Source organism: Notothenia coriiceps, unplaced genomic scaffold, assembly GCF_000735185.1.
Source record: "Notothenia coriiceps isolate Sejong01 unplaced genomic scaffold, NC01 NC01_scaffold00037244, whole genome shotgun sequence".
In the NCBI taxonomy this organism is placed as follows: domain Eukaryota; kingdom Metazoa; phylum Chordata; class Actinopteri; order Perciformes; family Nototheniidae; genus Notothenia; species Notothenia coriiceps.
In genome coordinates, this window is record NW_011369945.1 from 882,754 (window position 1) to 908,492 (window position 25,739).

The window sequence follows — 25,739 nt, forward strand, 5'->3', positions numbered from 1 at the left end:
GGAGCTGCTCTGAGGTGACAGATATATTAATCACTTTGGGCAAATACCTCCTGCAGAAGTTAATAGCTTGAGAAGTTCCCTGTTGCCCCGCCTCAAACTCCACAAAGATTCCTACAGGGGTTCTTCCTCTCACTTCTCTACATCTGTAAGTTTGTTCAGGTGTGTGTACGCTCTACCTCCTCCCATACCCTTTCTCTACCAAAGTGGTTCCAGGGCCTCTTTGGAGCCAGTGCCCGATGCAAACCATTTGTTTTTTTAAATATGCCCGTAGAAAATGGTTTCTCCCACAATATGATAGTAACCAACAGTCAATATAGTCAGATTAGCTACAATGGCTATGCTAACATCACCTATTTGATAAAAGAGAAACTCTAATGACGTCTTTATGATGCCAAACAGTGTCAATTCAAACGGAAAAACATCCACTTATGGCGATGGGAAATATGCATCAGCTGCTTGTGTGACAGTCAGACAGTGAATTTGAACTTTCACTGCCGTGAGTAAACGGTGCTAAACGCCGGTACACTGCAGTGGTCGACAAATGCCACAGAACCAAACTGTCAAGCGATGAACCACTGCACTCTGGACAGAGTTTAACGTTGGAGGAATCGTTCTTTAATCTAATCTGGCTTCATACGAGGAAGAGCAACACAAGCATCGACCCGACGCAGTCCGCCTTTGTTGTTTTTGTGAATGGAAAATCAGCGGCGTAAACACTGATGTCATGACTGGGAAGAACTTGGGCTCTTATCGGTGGAAAATTAAACAAGTTCTCACTTAAAAACCACACAAGCACCAGCATGGATTTTCAGTGGAAAAGGGAAACAGAAAGAATGTCGGGGAGAAAGAGGTGATGTTTCAGAAGCCAGAAGATCATTCTCTTGAGTTACCGTGTTGACGATCATTAAACAGACAACCATGAATCTGACAAAGGTGGCTTTAAAGACAAGTATATTGAGATTTGAGGATAAACAGTTATGTGATATATATATATATATGTATATGTACCTCCTATATATATATATATACATGTTCTTCTCATAAAGGGAATGAAGTAAATACCTGGCCAACAGTTAGAGTATTTTATGCCCAGCACAAATAGGCAGTCTAGTACATATCCATCAGATATTAGCAAGAGAGTATATCAGAGAACATGAAAGTAATCAACAAAGAGAAACACATATAATCTTTTTTAAGTCAATACCTAGAATTAACAACTTCAAATAACTAAATACATTAGCAGATAATTTACAAAAAACAAACAAAACAATTCACATACAGCACATGTTTGGACTAGAACTTGTTTGGTTATTTTTTCATACAAAACTTGTATCTCTAAAAATCAATACACACGTAAACCCACGTCTTAGAAAGAAAAGGAGAGCACACGTGTATTAAAGGGGGTTCAAAGGAAAAGAAAAGAGTTTGTATTGAGCAAACATACAGATCACTTCTCAGCGTTGCTGATGTGGTTCTTCTCTCATCTGTACCTTCTCTCATCTGTACCTTCATCTGTACCTTCATCTGTACCTTCATCTGTACCTTCATCTGTACCTTCTCTCATCTGTACCTTCATCTGTACCTTCTCTCATCTGTACCTTCTCTCATCTGTACCTTCTCTCATCTGTACCTTCTCTCATCAGTACCTTCATCTGTACCTTCTCTCATCTGTGATGAGTCCTACTACCTCTTTAAATTGGCTCCCCTGTGGCTCCTTTGATAGTAGAAGTCTGCCCGGTTCATAAGTCTTTTGACTTGGGCTCTCTCACCTACAATCCCCCAGAGGAAAGTGTGTGTGGCTCTCTACTGGAGCCACGGTCATTTACAACCCAGACTGACTGTAGAGGTGCTCTGAAAGGATCACAAACAAGTAATCAACACTGAACATAAATATATAGAAGGCAGTGGACAAAATACCTTGAAATGTAGTAGGGAGGGGTGTAATCTGTCTTTACAACAGTTTGAAGCCAGTTCCGTAAATGATGTACTTGGGGTGGTTTTTGTTCGGGAGTGACGTAACAAAAGTATGTTCAAAATGACTTTTGTCTTCATCACTCAGTTCAGTCTTCTATTCAGGGCTAACACTGATCTTCTCCTCCATCCTGGTAGTTACAGGTGTTCCATTTAAAATAGTCATTGCCAGATGAATCTGTCTTTACAAATCTTTGAAGCACCCAGAGGTTAGACTAAAGGTTACACTGGAATTGTGTTTCCTTTGCTATTTGACTCACAGTTGCATGAAGCTTGGTGTGTGTGATGCTAGCTAATACCCAACTTCCCCTGATGATGAAAACTTAATTATTCGGGTTAAAATAAAAAGCCTACATTTGTTCCATAAGTGAATTACTTGGTGTGATGTTACTATGGACGTTACGTAACAAAAGTTTGGTAATAAAAGTTTGGGCTCGCACGGGGCACCAACTCATTTTGAATATCACTCTACTATTCAGTGTCAACATTTATCTTCTCTTGCATTTTGGTTTAAAATAGTCTTTGCATGATTGTTTCAAACTGAAATATATTACATTTTTCAGCAAATACCATTCATACCATTAGGAGAAGAAGCACACACAGCACCGCATCTGAGCTACAGATTAAACAGTCCTTTGCTCTAAACTAGCTTATTAGCTTACCAGGTATCACATTTCTCAGAATGACCCTAACGCAGGTTCATCTTCTGTATGTGCAGAAGCATGGTCCGTGGTTCTTTACACTTATATATATACTACTGCTCACATTCTAGCTAAAGTTCTAATGACTGATAACTCTCTGTGAAGTGTTTAAAGGTGGATTTGAAGTTATATTGTCCACCCCTTATATGTCAGGGTTGAGGAAGGAGAAAGCTAAATATAGATGTAACTATATAGTATTTGGATGGTGACACAAGCTGCATCTTTATGACATTACTGTAGTAGCTGCCTTAATAAACGTTAACAGAGAGAGAAGAGTAAGCTCTTGCTCTGTGGATCATGACAACATAAGCTGAAATGCTAGGGTATCATATAGAATCATTTGAGGTTAGCTTTTATTTCTGAAGGCAATTTTTTCATGAGGATAAAGGGAAAGGAGAAACCTGTCTACCTTTATTGACACTCACTCCCCTATCTTTGTTCCACATTAATGGCACACTTGAATTTTTTTTTTTGGCCGGCTGCTTTATCCCTCAGCACAGACTTGGTGTTTTAGAGATGTCATAAAACCCAGAAACAGACTGACAGTCGTTTTAATTTGTGCTCTCCATTTCCCCAACTGAAACCAGATCAAACAAACAGAAGGGCAGCAGATAAAGAAATAACGTGTCTTGCCCCAAAGCAGGAGATGGAGAGGTTATTCAGGAAACATTGCTATGAGACTCACACAGTATGTGACCACAGACACACAGAAAGACCTTTCATTTCAACCAAAACAGTGTCAAAGCCTTTTCTTGTTATACAAAATGTTGCCGTTGTCTAACACCTAATCATAATATCATATGCTTTTCCTCTTTTGAAATATATTTTCTTCTTCTTTACATAATAACCTAATAACAACAGTAAATACTATGCTATTACATGTCTTTTGTGATGCACAAATGGGAAATGACATTCAGAACCTTAATACAAACATACATTTAAAATAGCAAAGTGCATGGAAGAGCAATGGATCAAAGAAAAACATCTTTATTTACATTAATGATTAGGAAAAGCAGTATCCCATCACCGCTGAAAGTACATTCTACTCTATGGAACACGTAAAGCATGTTATGTGGATAGGAGTGAACCAGCTTTGAATGTAAAATGAACAATGAAGCACACTTGGTCAAGTTTTAAGCTTTTCCGCGGGACCTTTATTATGTGTTTTATATTATTTTAGTAATGAATATATCATAATATAAATCAGACAGAACCAAAACACAGTGTGACTTCTCTAAACCTCTGGGGCACTAGCGTTGGTTGTTTCTGTAAATGTATTTCCCAAAAGTGACTCAAACATAAATAGAACGACCAGGTTTGGTAATTTCCTGAAGTATTTATTAACAGATGTTACTAAAACATAAGGAAATAGAATATTTGTTGGCTACTATTTTCAGTGGCGGAATAATCCAGATGTGGTGCGATCTTGTTGTGAATATTCAGGGCAGCAGGACTTTTTTCTTTTTACATTGGACTTGGTAAATATGAACTATATCGTGTTTAATAATGAAGGAACAATGCAAAGGTGTGGCTCATTGATGTGTAAGTAATAGTTTACGGTACAGTACAATAAGAGGGAAGGATTATGGCAAACATAAACATAGAATGTAGCATTAATTGTAATTTGTAGTAGCCAGTTGCACAGTGTGCTTGTTTTAAGAAATAGTAGTCCAAAAAAAGACTTATGGTAAGACAGGGAGAAATATTTACAATGGCCTTACCCTAGTTGAAAACAGCAAGAGAACCGAAGAAAAGACAGTCTGCAGACACACAACAGTGATAGCAATAGACCAACTAGTGTGAATGCTCAATGGTCTGTGTGTGTGTGTGTGTGTGTGTGTGTGTGTGTGTGTGTGTGTGTGTGTGTGTGTGTGTGTGTGTGTGTGTGTGTGTGTGTGTGTGTTGTAGAGAGAGAGAGAGAGAGAGAGAGAGAGAGTCTAGTCAGACTGGTATATCTTCAAATGAGATCAGTGCTTATTGACTGAACTCTCTTATCTCTAATCTGCGTGGTAAATTGCCTCGGTTGCTTCTTCTCTTCACACTCCCCCTTTCTTCCTGCGCTACTGACTCCCCTCTTTACGATCCCATCAGACACAGCAGGCCCAGATGCTATTTACTGGTGGGGAAGTGTGTGTGTGTGTGTGTGTGTGTGTGTGTGTGTGTGTGTGTGTGTGTGTGTGTGTGTGTGTGTGTGTGTGTGGCTGTGGGAGAGCGAGTGAGATTGGTGGGTATGCTTGGGCGAATAAGGGAGGGTTGCTCTTAGCATATGTCTCCTCAGCATTTCAGGGAGTGCATGTTGGGACCAGACCATTCATTTGCTAATATCATTGATATATATCATTGACTGATATCAGCTTCAAGTTAATGATTCATACCCACATTTCCTCTCAGTAAATTGAAGGAGCTGTATCTCTGTGGACTAGCATATGTGTTCATTGGATAAGTGTCAATTCCTGAAGTGGATACATGACACAACCAATGCATGTATTATTTTCTGAACTTTGTCTTATTTGCCATTAACAGTAACACTTAGGTGAGTGATGTAAAAATGACATTGCTGATAGTTATCTAATGATACCCCAATGTTGGTTTACGTGTATGTTTCATGCTATTAAAGATAAACATTTTCTGGTTAATTGTGGCACAACATAATAGGTTGTTAAGCAGACTTCCGTTTACATATCTTTGAAATTATTTAAATGAATTAACATCACCGTCTCGGGCAGCTCTGGGGCCTGTCCTATTACATTTGAAACATGCAAGCTGTGAATTTCAATACAAGATCATTTCCTCTTGCATGAATTTTGACACATTTAACTAATTCAGATGAACACCGTACTTGTGTTCCATGCATGAGAAAGGGCTAAAGGACTTGCAGGTCATTGTACATTAATGGAATTCTAATTTGTTTTAATGATTGAAAAGCAAGCCCCAAGTGCAGAAAATCCATAACTCAATATCTTTTGTTCAGTTGGTCAAGAAATGGGCATTTTTTGGTGTTTATCAAGCTACTTATTTAATTTGTATATTGCCTTATGTTACACTTCCAACACTGGGCTTCTCATCCTTTTCCCCCTTTATTATCTTATTTTGTAATTCTTAAAATCCCGGTCATTAGCGATTTGTCTTTGTGTCATGTGAATAACAGCAGGAAATGTTGTTGTATTCTATTTCTAAGATTGTACTGAAATGACTAAAACAATGAACTAGTACTCCTACATACTAGTTTAAACCAGTTTGGTTTTTAGTGACGTGCGACTATTGCAGACTGTAGCTGAAACTATACAAAACATTTTGATTTACGCTCTATTGTGTGCTTCTAATATTTTGTGCTTGTAATATTTTGTATTGCTTGCATTTTGGGATCTATATATCCTTGTTTTTCTTTACACCCAAAGTGATGGCCTGAATTTGTGGGTGAAGGAGAACATCACAAGTCTGTTTCCTCAGAGTAAAGACAGATGACTGAGACAGAGAGGAATCGATACGGAGATACAGCAGGGTTTCCTCCCTGGATCTACACCTGTCTCCATATCGGCCAATCTATACCAAAACAATAAGAATCCTCCAGTGAAGCTCCTACAGTAATCCACTGTCAATGCTAACAATAAACAAATCCAAAGAAATGTGAAAAGCTTACTTAATATTTATATACAAAGAAAACTTATATCGATATAGACGCCCGATAACTTATAACTTATCTTTCCTTTAACTTTTGCCTCTAATCGAACAGTAGACAATGAAGATGTATTTGTTTTATACTGAACATGTGTTTAGTTTTCAGAGGTATTTCATGATCTGGTAAACATATATGTTGAGAAAGTGATAGTAATAGTAAAATGGTAAAACGTATTGTATCTGAATCAGAATCTGCTGAATTGAATCGGTCAAATTGAATGAATTGTAAGAATCAAATTGTTTTAATTTGAATTAGGGTGACACGTTTAGATTTTCGCTAACGCTGGATATCACTGGGTTCAAAAGTTATTGTTAGCTATGCCAAGAAATTTGATTTGAAATTTGATGCCAAGAAAGTAGCTAACTGGAAAAATAGGGTGAAACACAATGCAATTCAGTCATCAGCCTATTGTAGACCAAACCAGAGCTAAAAGGAGTGGGAAAGTCTGACTTTTTTTCACGAGGTGGACACAAATGACAAATTAATAATATTGTGTTTCTCTGTTTTGTGGGTGTTTGTGTAGACAATTGTTATGGCTAACAAGTTAGCCTGGTAAACGTGTTAGCGACATCCTTTAGTATACTTTATATTGTTCTGCACTCCAATGATCATGGTATTGAGATGTCTTTTTTAAACTAAATTCTCACATAGTCTTCCTATGGAGTCAAAACTATGTATCAGTATTCCTCCATATATGTGTCTAGATCAAATATAGGATTATTACTTGGTATGTGCTGGACGTGATGAGAGTGAGAAAAGAATGTCGTTTTCTCCTATAAAGCTTTTCAGCAGTAATGGGATACCTCCTGCCTCTGGCACTATGCCAACGATCAATGGGCTCACACGGCTGCCTATTCTGACAGTGGCTGCCATAGCTCTTGCATCACACCCTGCTATACATCACTTCCTCATGCATTCAGATTCGGTAATACATCACGCTCCTCCTCTCACCTTCTAGGTTATAAAATGCATCACTTCCTGGTAGCAGTTTCACCTTTAGGTGTGAGTCCCATTGGGTCAGGCTGAAAATCAGCTCTATTGGCTCACTTAGAATTGAGCCAGTCTCTAAGGGGTGGAATGGCTGTATCATTTATTTAATAAATCCAATGTGCCATGTGTTGTCCAAACAGTAATTGCTGAACATTTTAATGTATATAATTCTAGTTGCCATCACTGTGAACCCAGAAATGTTGAGTAGCCCAAAGTTTTATGTTAGAAATGTACAGTATGGGTCCCCAGCATATTGAAACTGCCGGATAATAACTTGCATAATGTTGAGCAATTTGCACAAGTACCATACGTTGAGTTAGCTAGCATTAATTAGCGTTATAGCCCACATGTGGACAATAGTTACAAAATGGCTTGGCAGATTTGGACAAAATCAGTCCATCAGCAGTACAAATATGGCCACTTTCTGGATAAAACCGCCAATGTTGATTCTGAAAATGTCAAAATTGCATCAAGCATCCTCAGTAACCCCTCAAAAATGTTCCAAATCGGCCAAGCCATTTTTAACTATTGTCCACATTGGCTATAATGTTAATTAATGCTAATTAAGGCAACTTATGCCAATTTTGTGCAAATTGCTTAACATATGCATGTTAGCATTCGGCAGTTTCGATGTGCTGGGGAACTGTACTTTACATTTCTAACATAAAATGTTGAGGTACTCAACACTTCCGGGTTCACAATAGAGCTCTGAGCTGGCAAACTATATGGGGAAAATGAGTTATTGAAACAATGAAGGTAGGGAAATAGGATGGAATTAAAAGAAGCACAAAAAGCCACCCCTAAGAGAGTTGTGGTCCAAAGAGTGAGAAGGAGCGAGACTACAGTTTGTCTACATTGACATTTGTTGTCTATTTTAACACTATACAGACATGTCAATGCAAATACATTCAATTAAAAACAAAAGAGTAACAAAATCTTCTTTTAAAAAAAAAGGTACATTACATCAATAAATGACAATGAGACACTCTGAAAATAGGGGAGCAACTTGAGAGTGATTTGCAGTTCATGGTCACATTTGTCACCTGGAAGCATTTTTTTTTTTTTCCATGAAGAGAGTGAAGATGATCATTTAGTCATTTCATTTGTTGCTGTTTTTTGAGTGTCTGTTTTGCGGGAGAGCAAATGGGGCGTGTCTCTCTCTTTCTAGTAGGGAGTGAAGCGACTGCACCCTCCTCTGTAAAGGCTAGCCTGCAACATCAAAGATGAAAAAGCTCCAATCAGTATTCAATGTAGAACCTTTGTAATACTATTATTAGAAATTAACTTCTCTCTTTCCTCCAAAGAAACGTTCCTCCCTTTTTCCAATCGTTTTTTGTTTAATTAATACATTGGCAAGGAAACATTACAAGCTAGATTTTAAAAGTAGTAACTTCTGACAGTGCAGGGCATGTGTGCAAAACGTTCAGCTTTTTTGCCATTCTAATAATGTTTGAATGAAACATTAGCGACCCTAGAACTGCTACTTGGCATTAAGCCTGCCACACATTTGCCATACAACAAGCTCTCTCTCCAGTGAATCCACAACCAAATCATTACAACAAACAATGCTCTCAACCCTTTGCATTCAAACCTTCCTGGCTTTACTGTAAATACAACTGTGTCTGAAACACTCTCTATTGAGGCTCTGCTCAGACCAAACTTATAGCCGGATAAGGACGTAAATATTTGACGATTCTTCCAACCTCAGATCATATTCAATGACAACGTCCAATACGCAAAACTAAAACATCCTACAATCCACAATATCCAGGTATGATGAAAAGGTACGATTAAAATAGTACCTCACATATCTAGCATTATACTCATGTTAAATATTGTCATAACATTGTCGATTTGACAGTTAGAAAATAAAGATTTTAAGAGATTCAGGTGTGTTATCCCATCCCTGTCTCCTAAGAATGACGTTTCCATTCAACAAAACTGCATTCTCAAAAACGTTTCAAGGTAACTCAAGTATTTGTTTTAAACACGTTAATGTTCTGAATTGGCACAAAATGAATTGGTTTGGTTAAACGGATGCTGATCTGATTAAAAATATGTATGTTTATTATGCTAAATATTAGTTTGACAAATCCACCCACTCTGACAGGCTCCCTACACAGAGTCTGCATTGGAAACATATGTGTGACATTTCAAGAACAACATATCCTCTTATGTGTAATTGTCAATGCAGTTTTGTTGTATGGGAACATATTATTTTTCCTTTATCAGTTGATGTAACTTTGAGCCTCTAGACTCAAGCAGACTTAGTAAGGCTAAGGTTAGGGAAAGATTATGGTTAACATTAAATGGAAGGTGAGCGTTACAATTCTATCTCACTGATGGGACATCAGACTCTGGTCTTTTGCATGAGAGTTCAATTTGACTCTCTATCTCCCTACAAAAACAACACACCACTTTGTGCATTGAAAACAAATGTCAGCATTGGACCGAACTTGTGAAGTTTAGAATTGTCAAATATGGATAGATTTGTACGACACTTGACCCTTGATAACACTGTGTTAAAGATTCCTGCCACCTCATTCATATCAACAATAGCCTTTTATGAACAAATCCACTCCGTTAAATCACACCCATCTGTAGCATCACACCTACACCAACTCCAGTATTTATAACTCAGCCTTGTCCACAAAGCCTGCAACCAGATTCCTTACATATTTCCACAGGAGTCAGGCAACTCCATCCCATAATGTTGTATCCTGCATACATCTGAAATTCTATACATAGCACCAACTTGTTTCCCTTTATGTAGAGGATTGTTAGACCAAACCACACAAGGCAAGATGGTGTGGATTCATTTTGATTAAAGAAATTCCCCTCAAAAGAAGTTTGGGGAACAATATCCTACTCATCCAACCCATTATTCTACCTTAGAATCACAACTAGACCTGACACCTGATTTGGTCTTATAAAGTTTTGTTTGAGGCTACATTTCACAATGTGCCCCATCATAAAGTTTAAGTTACATTGAATATTAGGAAAACATTAATAGTGAGAAGATTGGCTATAGTAGGAGGGCGAAAAAGGGAGGAGTAATTTGAAGAGAAAAGAGAATAAAATGTAATAAGGTGGAAAACAGAGGCCACTTTTTTGATTAAGTAAATGAAGAGGACATTTTTCGATATGAAGCGGGGGAGATGGTAGGGCTTTCCACTTCCATCATCACAAGCACGTCAGCACTTAGCATCAACCCTTATCTCATCCGTCCAACATTTTGCACCAAGCAGCAGCTTCAGATGCAATTGGTTTGCTACCAAGAACTCTCATTCTCCCTCTCTTTCCCCTATTTCCCTTCATTTGTGATCTATCTCTCTCTCCTACTTTAATCTCCCGTGGCACGTCAAAGCATTTACTGGATGGTCGTTAATCTTTGGAGGAAATCCCTACCCACACCCACGAAATAAAACAAATTGTACTTTCAGTTTTCATCTTTGATGTTAGCTGCAAAGCTAGCTAAAAACAAACATTAACTATTCAACCCAGCTCCCTTTGCAAAATTTGAAGAGACTGTTTTTTTTTCCGTTTTGGGAGGAACTCTCAGTCTCAATTGGATTTCAAGCAAGTAGCTTACAGCCAATCAAATTGGATGGGGAGTTTGAGAATAAGGCCATATCCCCTTTTTCATTCACTGAAGTGGCAAAGATTCACATTAAACATTATTAAAATGGGTCTCTCAGAGGAGACACAACACATAGGAAAAACAAAGCGTAAAAAAAACCTATACAATATAATAGCGTCAGCAGATGATCTGATTTAAGTTATTAATTTACAATTAGCAGTTCATTTAGTTCAGTAGCTCACATACAGTATATGGACCAGAACATTTTGTTTTCATGTAAAATGTGTCTCCTGTAAAGTTAAACATCCATTTTCAAGGTACTGGGTGCTGAAAAAGCTCCAGGTCATCTCATCACATTCAGTATTGCACATTGACAGTCAGCAGCTAAGAAACAGGAAACACTCACCATAGTCCCCACACTGTAGGTAGCTGCAGGACCAATCGCATGGTGATATGGGTCTGCTGTTGCATAGACTCTGCCATAACTACAAAGAAGAAAACATGCAGGAAAAAAGGGTTCACCATGAGAATTAGTTATACACTTTGTGATGTTTGATAGACAAATGTAAATAATCACCATTCACGGATATATTTCAAACATCATTGTCTCTATGGGAATTGCACAATGTTTGACTCAAATAACTCACTCAGAAAGGGGCAACATGTTAGAAACTGTTCAACCACACACAAAAAAACCCTCTGCCCCCTGTCTTGTCTCAAAGTCCATTTTCTACAATATGAAGGCATGGGTGGATCAGCTTGAAAGAGGGCCGTTGGGCAGATTTGGGTTGTGGGCTCCTCCAGCACCCCTGACTCTCCTGCTATCATTATATCTTGTAGGTTTCTATAACCTTTAAGTATCCTTAAGGTAACCACAGCAGCAAACAGCAGACTTCTCAAAAAAAATCTTACATACGGTATTTGTATAAAGAATGGTGCACCAAGGAATCTGAACGTTAAAACAAATGTATAAAGGTTATAGATCAATGCATCCAACACCAATGATATGTGTTGATACAGTTCTAAGTATGGTTCCAGATGGACGGTTTACATTCAAAACACAATTAGTTTGAATTGTATTTTAAAACTTTAAAGGGGCCCTATTATACTTTTGGGGTTTTCTTTTCCTGTAGTGTGTTCTTTAGGTTTTTGTGCATGTGAATGATCTGCTAGGCTAAAATCCCTGAGTCCCCCGCCGCCCCACCCCAGACAGAGGGTGAAAAGGGGTGCTACAGGCAGTTTGAGAAAAAAAAAGAGCTGTTTGAACATTAAAGCATGGAGACATGTCACAGTAGAGACACGACATACTGATATGAACCTGGACATGAGCAGAACAGGCCCCCTTTAAATGTAGAGATCTAAATGTTATTCCTAACTTTATTTAATGATGTGAATAACTCCCAACAGATACAGACAGCTTGGCAGCTATGGAGTTAGTTAGAGCAGCAGATTTATGATCAGAGTGACATTTTGACTTATGCCCCAAACATAAAACTATATAGATTATTTGAACCAGTACAAATCAAAGGAGAATTTAATCAGTCGGGAAATACTCTGTTAATTGTTTCCCCTTTCCCCAACTCCAACCACCAGACATAAACCTTGTGCATGTTGGCTTTGATGGAATAGGCCTGAGAATGGATAGGGAGTGCCAACCGGCCACAATGAGTATGCATGAGACACATAAGGTATTAGGTCGTCGATTTTAACTGGGGTCCGGAGGAGAGATCTATAATCATTTCCTCCTCTCACTCACGCTAAGAACAGGCCTATTGGATGAAAATGCAATCGATGTCTCCCTATAAATGTACGTTGTAAAGGTGAGAGTGTGTGATTGCAATGATTTGTTTTACCCGTTTCAATTTATGAGAAAAAGGGGACAAGTGTTTTATCTTCCAGATGATGGGGAGGGATTGCGATAAAAGTAACATCAGCCCGAATAAGAAAAAGAGAAAGATAAGAAAAAAGAATTGGGCAGATAGATGGCTGAGCGGGGGGAGCAATAAGATTATGAACAAGGAGAACAATTAGAAAAATCATCCTTTGGGATTGGGGAAACATATATGGGTTTGTGAAGACGAAAATATCTTTGAAGGGAAAGGTAGGGGACAAAAAAAGAAGAACATCATTATGGTTAGAGCCAGTTCTTCTCTCTGTTGGTGTCCCACACCTTTTCCCCTTGTGCCATCTTCTTCTTCACCTCTTCCTCCCCTCTAACTGCCATCTCCGCATTTGTCTCTCTTTTTGTCTCTTGGGGCTTATTTCCAGTCTTTTCACAAGCACTGGCTTGGAACTAATCCTCCACGTCCCTCTCTTTTTCTCATTCCAACTCTCCATCCCTCCTTCTATGATGCCACCAGACTGCTTTATTTATATTCCTCTATTCCTGTCTGGTTTGTTTATTCTCCTCTAAAAGAAAAAGGGAAGCCAACGTAGGTCTGGAGGGCAAAGATAAGAGGCTGCGGGGATGCACCACCATGTGTTACAGAGGGAGAACCAAGGGAAGGATGGAAGCTGGGCGTAAATGGAAGGAGGAAGGAAGGAAGTTAACGGCTGCAAAATATATTTCCGTCAATGATCAGTTGCTATCATTTCTGCATTAGTCTAGGTTCAATCTGTTCAATCAGTGCAACTCACTCTTTCTGTGGAAATAGTACAACATACTTCCCTAAATAAACACAAACACATGTCCATAAAGCTGCTTAGAAGTCATAGAACAATGACATATTCAGGGACTGTGAAACAAGAACTGCTATCACGTTTGACTTTTCAAAGCATGGATAAAATCCTAGAAATTGAAACCCTAAAAAAATACTGTCTCCATGGGTGTGAGTGTTCAAAGCTAGTACCATTTGTTGCTTTGTAGCGATTTGTAGTGATTGTGCTAAAGGTGGCTAGCATGGTGGTCGGAACATCGGCTATCCACACTGAAATCAGGGATAAACCAAAGAGACGGAGAGGAAAGCTGGGACCAAATGTATCGAGAAAAGGAGATATATTCTGTGTCATCATGGGCAACCGTAAGCTAATAATCGAGAAGCTAACAGGCTTAGCTCAGACGAAAAATCTGGAATGTAGTTTATTTTGCTTTATGGAAACATGGCTGAATCCAGGATATATCTGACAACAACGTATCCATCAATGGCTTCCGGATTGTTCCGACAACGTTTCCATCAGCTACATTTATTTTGATGGCTTCAGGAGTGTTTGGCTCGACAAGGATTACATAGATGCTTCACCATTACTTCAGCATGTGAGGGTCCCTTTGCTGTGGAAAACCTCCTGCCTCATTCCTGAGCCTCAGACGCTTTGTCCCTGTGGCTACAAGGACCTTTATTGCAATTTTTTTTAACTTAAATGTATGCTTATATACATGTATTTATTTCATTTTAATGCAGTGCAACTGTCAAACCACTATGCTCGCCAACTTTAGCACGATCACTTCTTCCTGGTGTGAACAAATATCACTAGCATTGACCTTTAACACCCACACCCATGGAGACACTTTTATTTAAGGATTTCAGTTTCAATTTCTAGGATTTTATCCATACCATGAAAAGTCAAAAGGTAAAAGCAGTTCTTGTTTCACAGTCCCTGGAATAGTATTTCGTATGTTTGATTGAAATTATGGAAGAATAATAACTTGATGGTGATGGTCAGTCCTGGTTGCCTTTTTTGCTTACTCGTACCTTTAAATGTAGACAGTGGTATCCTGTGTGTGTCTAAAGGGACAGTATAGAGGCACTCCCTACAAAACCTCTCTTATCCCCCAATAAATATAACTCCTCCACCTCCACCAGCCTCTGTCCCCTCTGCTCTGAACTCCACCTCTCTGCCTGGGCTTCCCTTTAAATCAGGAGGGCTTATAAAAAAAAGAATGAGAGAGACACAGCGGGGAGAGTTATACTAAACATCAGCCACAACGAGAGTATGAATAACGGTAAGAGTGAGAAGGAGGGAATGTGTGAGAGGAGGAAATAAGGGAATTAAATAGGTCTTGTTGAGAGACGTGCCCTCTCACCTCTTCTCCGCTGCGTTCATAATCCTCCCGAGCACATCGCTTGCTCCTTGCCTCTGATAAATCGTACATTATCGGAGGCCTACAGGCTACCGCTGTGGCTGTTTCTTATCAGGTCTGACATGCTCAATCTCCCTAAGATTAGCTCTCCAAGCATACACACACATCTAGACGGCTAACACACTAGAACAGGGGTCTCAAACTCAGTTTAGCTCAGGGGCCACATACAGCTAAATCTGATCTCAGGAGGGCAGGACCATTACATTCATAGCATAATAACATATAAATAAAAACAATTCCAAGTCACTGTTATCTGAAACCGAACAATGTAGTATTTCACTTTATGATCCAAACAGCTTGTCAAGATGTAGAAATGATTTGACATTGAACTGACACACCAGCATACACATTAAAGTGTGAACTATTAAGGAAGAAGTTATCCCCCTGCCTTGTTCATTTATAAAATGCATACATACAAAATACATAAAAGTTGTGTAAATTGCAGCTTATGTCTTCTCTGTAAATGTTACACTTTGCAAAGTCATCCCGCAGGCTGGATTGGACCCTCTGTAAGCGATCAGAGGTGAGGGAGAAACATTTAGCTCTGAAGGGAATGATAATCCAAAGATGGAGTGGATCAAGTTTCCCGTTCCGTTTACAACTGCTATCCTACAGGTGAGTCTCCGTGGAGGTTATTGGGCTGTTTACAGGCGGCTGTGGCTCAGGAGGTAAATGGGCATCTACCAATTAGAGGGTCAGTGGTTCAAGCCACTGAAGTCAACATGTCCGTGGTCAAGATACCCACATTTCTCTGGTGCGCATGTCTGTGGTGCTGTGGTGTATTGAAAAACATCAGCTTATTGACATGTAATGTACAGAATGGAAATAGGTGTTTATATAACCAAACTGTCATAGGTACTCCCTAACTGCCGACTGGGGAGCACCCAAAAGAACCACTATGGTTGTTTTTGAGCTTGCATTAGCTGCAGCAGCTCTCACTTGTTCTTTGGCTCAGTGGGTGTGGGATCATAAAACAGTGAACTCCTGGACTTCACTGTGGGCCCTTTCTCCGTGCTTTCCGTCACTTTTCTTTGTGCTGTGTGCTGTTTACACGGCTAACAGTGTTTTTGAATTATTTGTTGCTGCTGCTGCAATGGCCAGTTTGGCAATTCTCCGTACAGTTATCTCACTCATGGTTCGTCATGTCTCATGTTGGGAGAGTACCTTCTCCAAAATAGGATACAATTCTTTCAAAACGGCAAAAGAAAAAAAGATGTTCACCAGTGGGGTATTCACTGATGTATTGTTATCATGTTGTGTATATATATATATATATATATATGTATAACATAACGCAAACATCTATTAAGCTTGTGTTAACCACGGACCTTATTTTAGTCTTCTAACCAAAAACATGTTCAAAAAACTGTTGACTTTAAGTCAAGGGAACTGAAAGGGGGAAATGCTAACTTTGTGGGTTTTAGGCTATGGTTTTAGGACTCATTCTGGCACCAGACTATTATATGTGTTATACCTGCTTCTATTAGATCAAACTGCATTCAAAAAGAGATTACATCTAAAGAAGCTACTGCTGCTATTAACACACAACATTTATAGTTTTCAGTCTCTGTTGTTTCTCTACAAGACGTCACAACATTCAATGTCGGGTTTCCCTTCTTTTAGTGCGTGAGAGGGTTTTTAAACTGAGCATCCACCGATCAATACATTCCTGGTAGGGTTTTGAGGCAGCTGAGGTAAGGGGTACCCTCAAAAGTAATGTTGAAATGCAACTAGTCACTATTATGAAGATGTAAACAGAGTACTTTTTAGTGACACTCAGAAGTAAACAGCCCACATACCTGTCACTGTACGCAGCTGCAGCAGTGCCAGCTGGCTGGGCATATCTGTACGCTGCATACCCGCCCTGAGGAGAGACAACAGGTTCAATACCACCTTGAATCAGAAGCATGAGATCCACCAAAGTGAAAGCGCACATACGACAAGGTAAAGCATATGTTGACAATCAGTACCAAACAGTTTTGCTATAGTGAATAACTTCGTGAAGATTGAATAAAAATGCTTATAAAATTGTTTTACTTACATATATTTCTGCACCATAAAAGCCATCCTGGTAGACCACACTGTGGACAGAAGATGTCAAATGTAAGGCATTGAAGTAAGGGGCGCTGCACTCAACGTCGTTTCTCTGAGCAATCTGCCATTTCTTTGTGCCACTTTTCAGAAAAATACCGGAGACATCAATATAGAAACGGTATGAGAAGTTTGTTTTTCACTACGCCTTCTAGACGGAAACTACCTATCTTCATATCGCTCAGTTTGAAGCTAGATCACATTGAAACCAAGCAGCACAACATTTTTTAATCAATGAATTACCCTTAACCACTAACATTAACCCTAAAGAAACATGTTATTTAGTTTAAAATGCAAACGGCTGAATAAAATAAAAAAACATATATATTATCAGCACAATGAATGACTCATTCAGTAGTTCCATATGGTCAAACAGCACCATTCATTCATTACTCTTCCCTCATCCTCCTGCCTTTCCTCCCCCTCTTCCTCTCATTGTATTCTTTCTAACGCAGCACGCTCCTTTATTCTCCTTCTCTCTCTTCATGTCTGACCCTCTCATTTCACTAGGTCTCTCGCCCCCCCTGCAGCGGGCCCACTGGAGTGTGCCGAGCAGGTCACAGCAGTCCATTCACAGCCGAATAAAAAACGACACATTAGAAAAAAGAGAGACACATTTGGCCATTCTAGAATCAAACAGCAATTTTCCGCTCTATTAGAAGGCAGCCTTTTTGTTTTCCCTCTCACCATTCTTCTGTTACTGTGTGTGTATGTGTGTGTGTGTGTGTGTGTGTGTGTGTGTGTGTGTGTGTGTGTGTGTGTGTGTGTGTGTGTGTGTGTGTGTGTGTGTGTTGGCTTATGTGTTTGAGTAACTCCAATTCAATTTTTGCAGTAGCATGTTTTCAGTCTTGGAGACGTTTCATACACTGTTTATTTAATTATGTGTGTTGTTGTAGTGTTCTAGGTGTGTGTGTGTGTGTGTGTGTGTGTGTGTGTGTGTGTGTGTGTGTGTATGTGTGTGTGAGCAGTCACTCACGCTCCATAGGCAGGGATGGGTGGAGGAGGGGGTGCAGCACGGAATGTGTTGTAGACGGCGCGACCCCTCCCTCTCAAATGGGCACCTCTGTAGGCCACAGCTGCTCCTGTGCTGGGGTACGGGAACCCTGTCACTGAGGGACACACGTAACACACACAATATGTTACTTTTTATACTAAGTTACATCATTTTCATGCATAGTCACACAAAATGTAAAGAATATGGCCGTCAGAGGAGGAAGAAGGACTGAAATCCTCTACTTAAGTTAATGTAGAAATGTGAAGTTTTTCAAATTTCAAAGGTCGTTAATTCCAAGTAAAAGTAGATAAGTATTTTTATTTAAAGGGTACGTCTGGAGTGGTTTTGGAAGGTTCCAGATCACTATTTTCAATAAAATGTATAAAGGAAAAGAAGACAAGATCTGTCCCTCAAATCTATATCTTTCTAAAGGGCAACACACACTTAGACTGCTCTCTGTAGTGATTATTATAGATCCAACGTCCTCCCTCTGTGTTTGTGCTCTGATGCACACTAAGGGAATGCTGCATGGGTTGGAGTGAAACTGTCCCGGATCACAGTTGAATTATAATGCCTGGGGACAATGCGTTTTATTAAATAGCAGTTTTAGACATAATATTGAATTTTATTGTGCAGTCACTCTAAAATTAAATATGTTTTTCAGAATAATTGCTGATCACTCACTCTAAACAGTTACTATGTGTAGAAACTGTTTCCCATGTCTTTTTAGAAAACACATAGAAAGCATATTCCCACTGTTGTGCCTTGCAGGTAAATGTTGGAGGACTCAAAGCCTTTTTAAAAATGTAATGGTCTTAGTTTAATCAATAATGTAGCTCACACACCAATTTACATCAAATATAATAACCTGGAAGATCATGTTAACACGACAATAATTACAAATGGAAAGATTGATTGTGTTTCTATATCATGAAGAAAAGTTCTTTAATGATCAGAAAAAGTCTGGTTTTCATTAAAACGCTCAATCACATTTCGTATTGCAAATGTGAATGTGCGATCTTCAGACAAGAACAACTTAACATGATATAGGAACATATAAAGAAGGATACAGGACTAGGAATGATGGAGGGGGGGGGATAAGGAGGTGAGCTGGCAGTAAAGAGGAACAGAGAGCAGGTGGAGGTCGGCTCAGAGTTTGGCAGCAGGGACACAAAGCAGATGGCCTTATTGTTTGGAGAGGCAGATTCAGCCTGAGGCCATCCTTCATCACACACACACACACACACACACACACACACACACACACACACACACACACACACACACACACACACACACAGAAACACACCAGGATCACCCCTGCAGACACGGGGTGGCATGATGATGGGATGTGAGCTGGTTCAGCTGAAGGTCCCTGTTCAACCTTCAGTCAACAAGGGGAGCAAGGCCCACACACACACAACACACACCACACACGCACGCACGCACGTACGCACGCACACGCACACACACACACACACACACACACACACACACACACACACACACACACACACACAAACACACAGAGCATGGTCTGTGGTCAGGCTGTGTGCTGTGTACCATAGAGCCAAAGGACAGGTTTGTATTCAAGCAAAACTTCTCTCTGTGTCACTGTCAGTGGGGGCTTTGGCTAAGGGTTATAATCTTATGTACATTAATAGCCAACGTCCATTCAACGATGTGCATGCATCCCCTTCTGACACCAACACACCGACACACGTGTGTCACAGCTTCGTCATTGAGTCAGTAATCTTTGGCACAAATAAAGTGACACTAAACTCATTTTTTTGTTGTTGTGACACACACACATTCTACTGAAGGGCTACTGAATTTCATCGTCTTCTAGTTGTTGACCTTTTGTAAATGTTAAATTTGCTGTGGATACTTATGCATCCCTATCAATGTTTAGATCAGACACTGATACCTGCTGAAGATGTATTGTTAAAAAGCTCAAGATATACTCAGTGTCGACGTAAAAACAAAAGTTTATGCAGGAGGCAGCTGGGGGAAAGGAAATGAAAAAGTATGTGTGTGCCTGCATCTCCCAGGCTAAATTCACGAAATCGACTCTGATGTCCTCACACATCTTTTGTCAAAAGTATTTCCCTCTCCCTGACCACTAAGTGCCTAACCTGAACCTCACAGCCCACTGCTGCTCACTGTAATGCAATGTGTGTGTTCATTACATCTGTGTTCTGAAGAGACCCTCTTTAAGGAACAGTTTACATTACATGCACAGTATAAACACAGCAAAATAGATGGATGGACCGTTTTCTCCTTTTTGTTTCTCTTTAGGTAGAAACTGGATCGTGTGATCTTCTACATGTCTGTCTGTATAATGAAGACACACACACACACACACACACACACACACACACACACACACACACACACACACACACACACACACACACACACACACACACACACACACACACAGTCTACTCTGTACCTTCTCNGCAGATGCTTGCTTGTGAGATGTAGGATAGCAGCAACAAAGATGGAGAATAGTGTTGGAGCGATGACACATCCCTGTTTGACTCCTGTGTCGACCCGGAAGGGTTCAGTTTCGTCTCCACTGCCACTGAGTACCGTGGCTGACATATTGTCATGCAGCAGTCTCAGTACCCGGACGTATTTTTCTGGGCAGCCAATCTTTGCCAGTACCAGCCAGAAGGCCTGACGGCTCACTGAGTCGAAGGCTTTGGTGAGGTCTATGAAGGCCATGTATAATGGTTGATTTTGTTCTCTGCATTTTTCTTGCAGTTGGCGAGTAGTGAAAATCATGTCTGTAGTGCCTCTGTTTGGGCGAAATACACTGAGACTCAGGAAGGATGCTTCACACACACACACGCACGCACGCACGCACGCACGCACGCACACACACACACACACACACACACACACACACACAAATATGACTACACATGCATGATTTTAAATCACCAAGGCCATGAGTGCAAGTCCCTCTTTCACAATTAGAATAATTTTTTTGTATAATTAAAGATAAATGATAACATAGAAATAAAAAAATACTTTTAATAGAACATATACCCAAAATGTAACACCTGATTGACTTGCTTATAAAATAATAATAATAATAATAATAATGTATTTTAGCCATCTGCAGTCTGCTTAAACAATCAACTGCTAGATTTGATGTTAAACATTCTGAAAAATCATTCTTCTCATTTTGTCCTGCTAAAATTCATAATCTAACATGGAAAGAGGTCGCATGAAGACATTTTCAATGTATGTGCCTGATTAATATCTTGTTACAATCATGCCAAGTGTGTTAAGTGTTAACTGTGAATGTGTAAAATTCATAATTATATTAAAAGTGTTCAGAGTTATTTTCTGTGCTCATAGAATGAGCCCAAATTGGTTTTGTAAAACAGATGAAGTTATTTTCATGCATTTACCATGATGTGACCTTTAACCTTAGTTTAGCTTCTTACCAACATGTAACAATGGTATCTCTAATCCACTTCTCTGTCCATTAACCTCTTCATTTAGCATGGTGAAGTTCACAACTTGTTTGATAGCAACAAGCGATCAGGAGTTCAAACAGATCACATCAATACTATGCATTTATACATCATTTAAAGCTAAACTGGCAAATGCATACTATGGATTAGCATCAATGTCTGTCCACATACTCTATTGATAACTAGCTAGCTGTTGAAACCACTCGACGGTCAAAATGAATTAAAGCATCCGACCATACAGTCAAGAAACATATACTCAAACATAGCAGACAATAAGGGCAGTAGAGTGTCTTCCAGTGAAACCTGTGGGCTGTGAACTCAAACAGATGCCTTAAAGGAGTCCTGTTAAACTCCAAATGTACTGCCCCACCTCCCAGCACCTCCACACCTCTGAGAGGCTCCGTTATGGATGAGAGCCCTCCCTGTCTGCGGCAGGAGAGAGAAACACAACATGCTCCACTGTAAGTGCTCAGGGACAGAACCGTTCCGTCTGCCTCTGCTCTCCATCCATCTCCCCCCGTCTCTCTGTGTTGGTGATGGAGATCCCCTGCCCTCTGCTGTGTCTGCTCCTTCCTGCTCTAACCAGTCAGACAGCATTAATATGCCACGCAGTCCATTGGTGATATATTCTGAGCCAAAGATCAATTTCCCCAAGTTGCCCCCACCTCCCCTCTCTTCCTTTATATCAGACAATCATTCCTCTCTGTGTGTGTGTGTGCCAGCAGGCTCAATGTGTGTGTGTGTGTGTGTGTGTGTGTGTGTGTGTGTGTGTGTGTGTGTGTGTGTGTGTATGTGCATATGAGTGAGCATGAGAACATGTGTATCTGTGTGTTGTGACGTATATGAATGCAATCGGATGATGAGCTATGGCTTGTGCATGCTACAGCGCTGCTGTAATAACCAATGAATCACAGCCGGGCCTCCGTCTGACAGCAGCAGGCCCTTAAAACCAACAAACACACAACAACATCCACTCACACACACGCAGGAAACACTACACCCCAAGGCTGCATGTGACTATGGTAATTAGCTGTTATGTCAGCCATAGCCACTTACAACAATAACCAAAGTCTAGTCATGAATTGTGTTATTTGGAAAAGTTAGTATTTGAGTAATATGTGATGCATTTTTAAGCTGGCCTTCACACTTCAAATCCAGGACAGCAATATAACACAATGTTTTTTTTATGGATTTAGAAGTAGAGGAAACTTGAAGAGTTCAAATGCAAACTCACTTCTCAGTTTTAGGACTCTTTCCTGAACTATATACACTGGCAAAAGTGAAACGTTGACCTTCATTTAGAATAGAGAAGCAATTTTACAGAAATATTTTCCCGTGAAAATCACACTGTCATGTGTAGTTGAAGTGACTGCAAAGGCCAAATCTGATTAATTTTACTCAATAAATAAATAAATATGTATTTTGGGTATATCAGAAAATGTAGCTGTACTTGTGATCTGCTGCTTTTGTACTATTAACAACCTGTTATTCAAAACAGCCTTATGGTGTGACCAATTATCGATATATTGTATTTCATTGATTACAAGACCGGGGTGGTGGTTCCCCTTTTTGTATTTCATTGATTACAAGTCTATCCTAGCATTTAAAGATTTCATAAATGCTACTGTGACTGTTCATGGGCAAACAGATTCCATTCAAGTATTAATATATACATATTGTATGAGGCCAAAAACCATGTGCATTTGCTTTTAAAGAATGTTCCTGTTTCTTGTTTTTGTGAATTACTTCCAGGGGTTTATCTTCATTTATCTTCAATGTGGTTACATAACAAATACAGTGAAACCACTTACACATCATGGCAAATCCCAGTTGCTTTTACAGTTTCAGTTTGAAAATGCAGGGTCAGTAGCTGTCAGTGATCTTGGCCGGCCTTGGACCAATCATGGTGCTCCAATATGACGGAGCCCAGAGTCGATGTGAGGTCGCCCGCCCTTCCAACTTGCACATTTTTCCGCATATGTTAAAAAGGCCCGAGCCGCTTGCCTTGTTACTTTCCTGCCTGCATTTTGCATTTTAATCTTATTTGTTGTGTTCTGGAGAACGCCGCTGCCAAACGCGCATGCACGCACGCACGAACGCACGGACGCACGCACGCACGCACGGTCCACGCACGTCCTGCTTTGCATACACTCAGTCTAGGACACAGTCAATCAATCAGTATTACATTTCCCTCATTGTCCTTCATGCCCATGCAGTCTATTTTACTCAGTCACCAAAAAACACACACATGAACGTATGTATGCACACACACACACAGACCTCTTTCTGTGACGCACACACACCTCAAATAGGCCTAGGCCATTATCTATCTATGATCAGAAAACATTAGCGGAAGTCTGACCTCCACTCTCATTGGTGATCACCCCTTGGACCCAGAGTATCGTAGTGTGTGTGTGTGTGTGTGTGTGTGTGTGTGTGTGTGTGTGTGTGTGTGTGTGTGTGTATACATGCATGTGTGTGAGGCGTGTATGTCTTTTTAACCTGACCTTAAGCCTTTATTACAGATTTCCTCTTTTCCTTTTAGGAAGTAGGGCTTTTTAGTAACAATTTTTATTTGAACTCGCAAAAGTAACACAGTGTTTCTGTGGATTTTACACATTTCTTACAATTTAGGGGGAAAACATTTTCTTTTTCTGGGATTCCTTAGTATGAAAGGTCTAGAGAAAGTGTTACAGTTCACTATGACAGATTTCAACATAGAAAATATTTTAGAAGTTCATTTAGTTAATTGACAAATCTTGCAAATCTTGTCTGAGGCTTTGCAGACCCTTCATTCACCATGACCACCCCCTACCAATTCTGCATGTTGGATACATGTAGAAGATTAAGTTAGTCAATTTGATCTTATATGTACAGAATTTACTTACTGTATGACCTACATTTTACTTGCATTTTATGACTTGCACTTTTTTTTATTGCACTATTTTGAATCCCTTAACTATTGTGTGTTGGACTGTTGGTGGGGCCTGGGATTTAAACTGATTGCAAGCCAATTTGAAATATTTTAGAATTTGAATGATATCCTTCAGACCAGAACTACGGCAGTAGACTGGTTACAGTAAAAATATAATCAAAGAGCGGCGGGTGTGTGATAACAATTCTAACGTACTGGTGACCCCATTTTGACATGTATTAGAAATGTAACTGATATAGGATACATACTTTAAAAGTACCTCTCTGAAGAACCAGCACCTTACCATGGTGGAAAGGTTTGTGTGCCCTGATGAACCTGGGGGCTGTGTTGTCTGGAACCTTGTGTTCCTGGTAGGGTCTCTCATGGCAAATTTGTCTCAGGCAAGGGGCCAGACTAAGATTGGTTCAAAGAAAGAAGACACACGAAGTGAGGATACCCGGCCCGGAGAGTCCCTGAAAAAGCAACGTGGGCAACACCTCTGCTTCTCCGTCCCGCGGGCCCACCACCTACGGGAAACAGCGATGGGGTCGGGTGCGCTGCCAGAAGGGTAGCAGTGAAAGCAGAGGGTCTCGACGGACCAGACCCGGGCGACTGAAGCTGGCTTTGGGGACGTGGAACGTCACCTCTCTGGGGAGGAAGGAGCCGGAGCTGGTGCGGGAGGTGGAGCGTCACCAGTTGGATCTGGTTGGGCTCACCTCTAAGCACAGCGTTGGCTCTGGAACCTTACTTCTGGATAGGGGTTGGACTAAATCCTTCTCCGGAGTTGCCCAAGGTGTGAGGCGCGAGTGTGGGGATACTCACAAGCCCCCGGTTGGGTGCTTCGTTGTTGGAGTTTATCCCAGTGGACGAGAGGGTCGCCTGCGGGTTATGGGGGGGAAACTCTGACTGTTGTGTGTGCTTATGCACCAAACAGCAGTTCAGAGTATTCAGCCTTCTTGGAGACGCTGGAAAGAGTCCTGTATGGGGCTCCTGAAGGGGACTCTTTAATCTTGCTGGGAGATTTCAACACACATGTGGGCAATGATGGAGACACTTGGAGGGGAGTGATTGGGAGGAACGGCCCCCCTGATCTAAACCGGAGTGGTGGTTTGTTACTGGACTTCTGTGCTCCGGGGGGAGGTCACTGAGGTCGTCAAACAACTTCACAGTGGCAAAGCCCCGGGGGTGGGTGAGATCCGCCCAGAAATGCTGAAGGCTCGTGGGTGTTGGAGGGACTGTCATGGTTGACG

General features: G+C 40.4%; 1 protein-coding gene across 1 annotated transcript; it reads right to left on the reverse strand.

Annotated features, from left to right (window-relative positions):
* Nucleotides 1-8,463: 8,463 nt before the first annotated feature.
* Nucleotides 8,464-20,814, reverse strand: LOC104965169 (RNA binding protein fox-1 homolog 3-like). Its single transcript, XM_010794127.1, has 6 exons — nucleotides 20,559-20,814; nucleotides 18,067-18,199; nucleotides 17,041-17,080; nucleotides 16,799-16,863; nucleotides 11,328-11,406; nucleotides 8,464-8,550 (listed from the first exon to the last, which is right to left on the reverse strand). The coding sequence occupies exons 1-6, from the start codon at nucleotides 20,812-20,814 to the stop codon at nucleotides 8,506-8,508; spliced, it is 618 nt and encodes a 205-aa protein (XP_010792429.1). The 3' UTR covers nucleotides 8,464-8,505.
* Between the last annotated feature and the right edge of the window lie 4,925 nt (nucleotides 20,815-25,739).

Excerpts from the sequence above, each read along its gene's own strand:
- LOC104965169 (XM_010794127.1), bottom strand. The coding sequence starts at position 20,814 with ATGGCCTTCATAGACCTCACCAAAGCCTTCGACTCAGTGAGCCGTCAG. Across the intron at positions 17,081-18,066 it reads CCCATCCCTGCCTATGGAGC|TGTGGTCTACCAGGATGGCT; the intron begins GTGAGTGACTGC and ends TTCTGTCCACAG. Across the intron at positions 11,407-16,798 it reads GCAGCTGCGTACAGTGACAG|TTATGGCAGAGTCTATGCAA; the intron begins GTATGTGGGCTG and ends TCTTCTTTGTAG.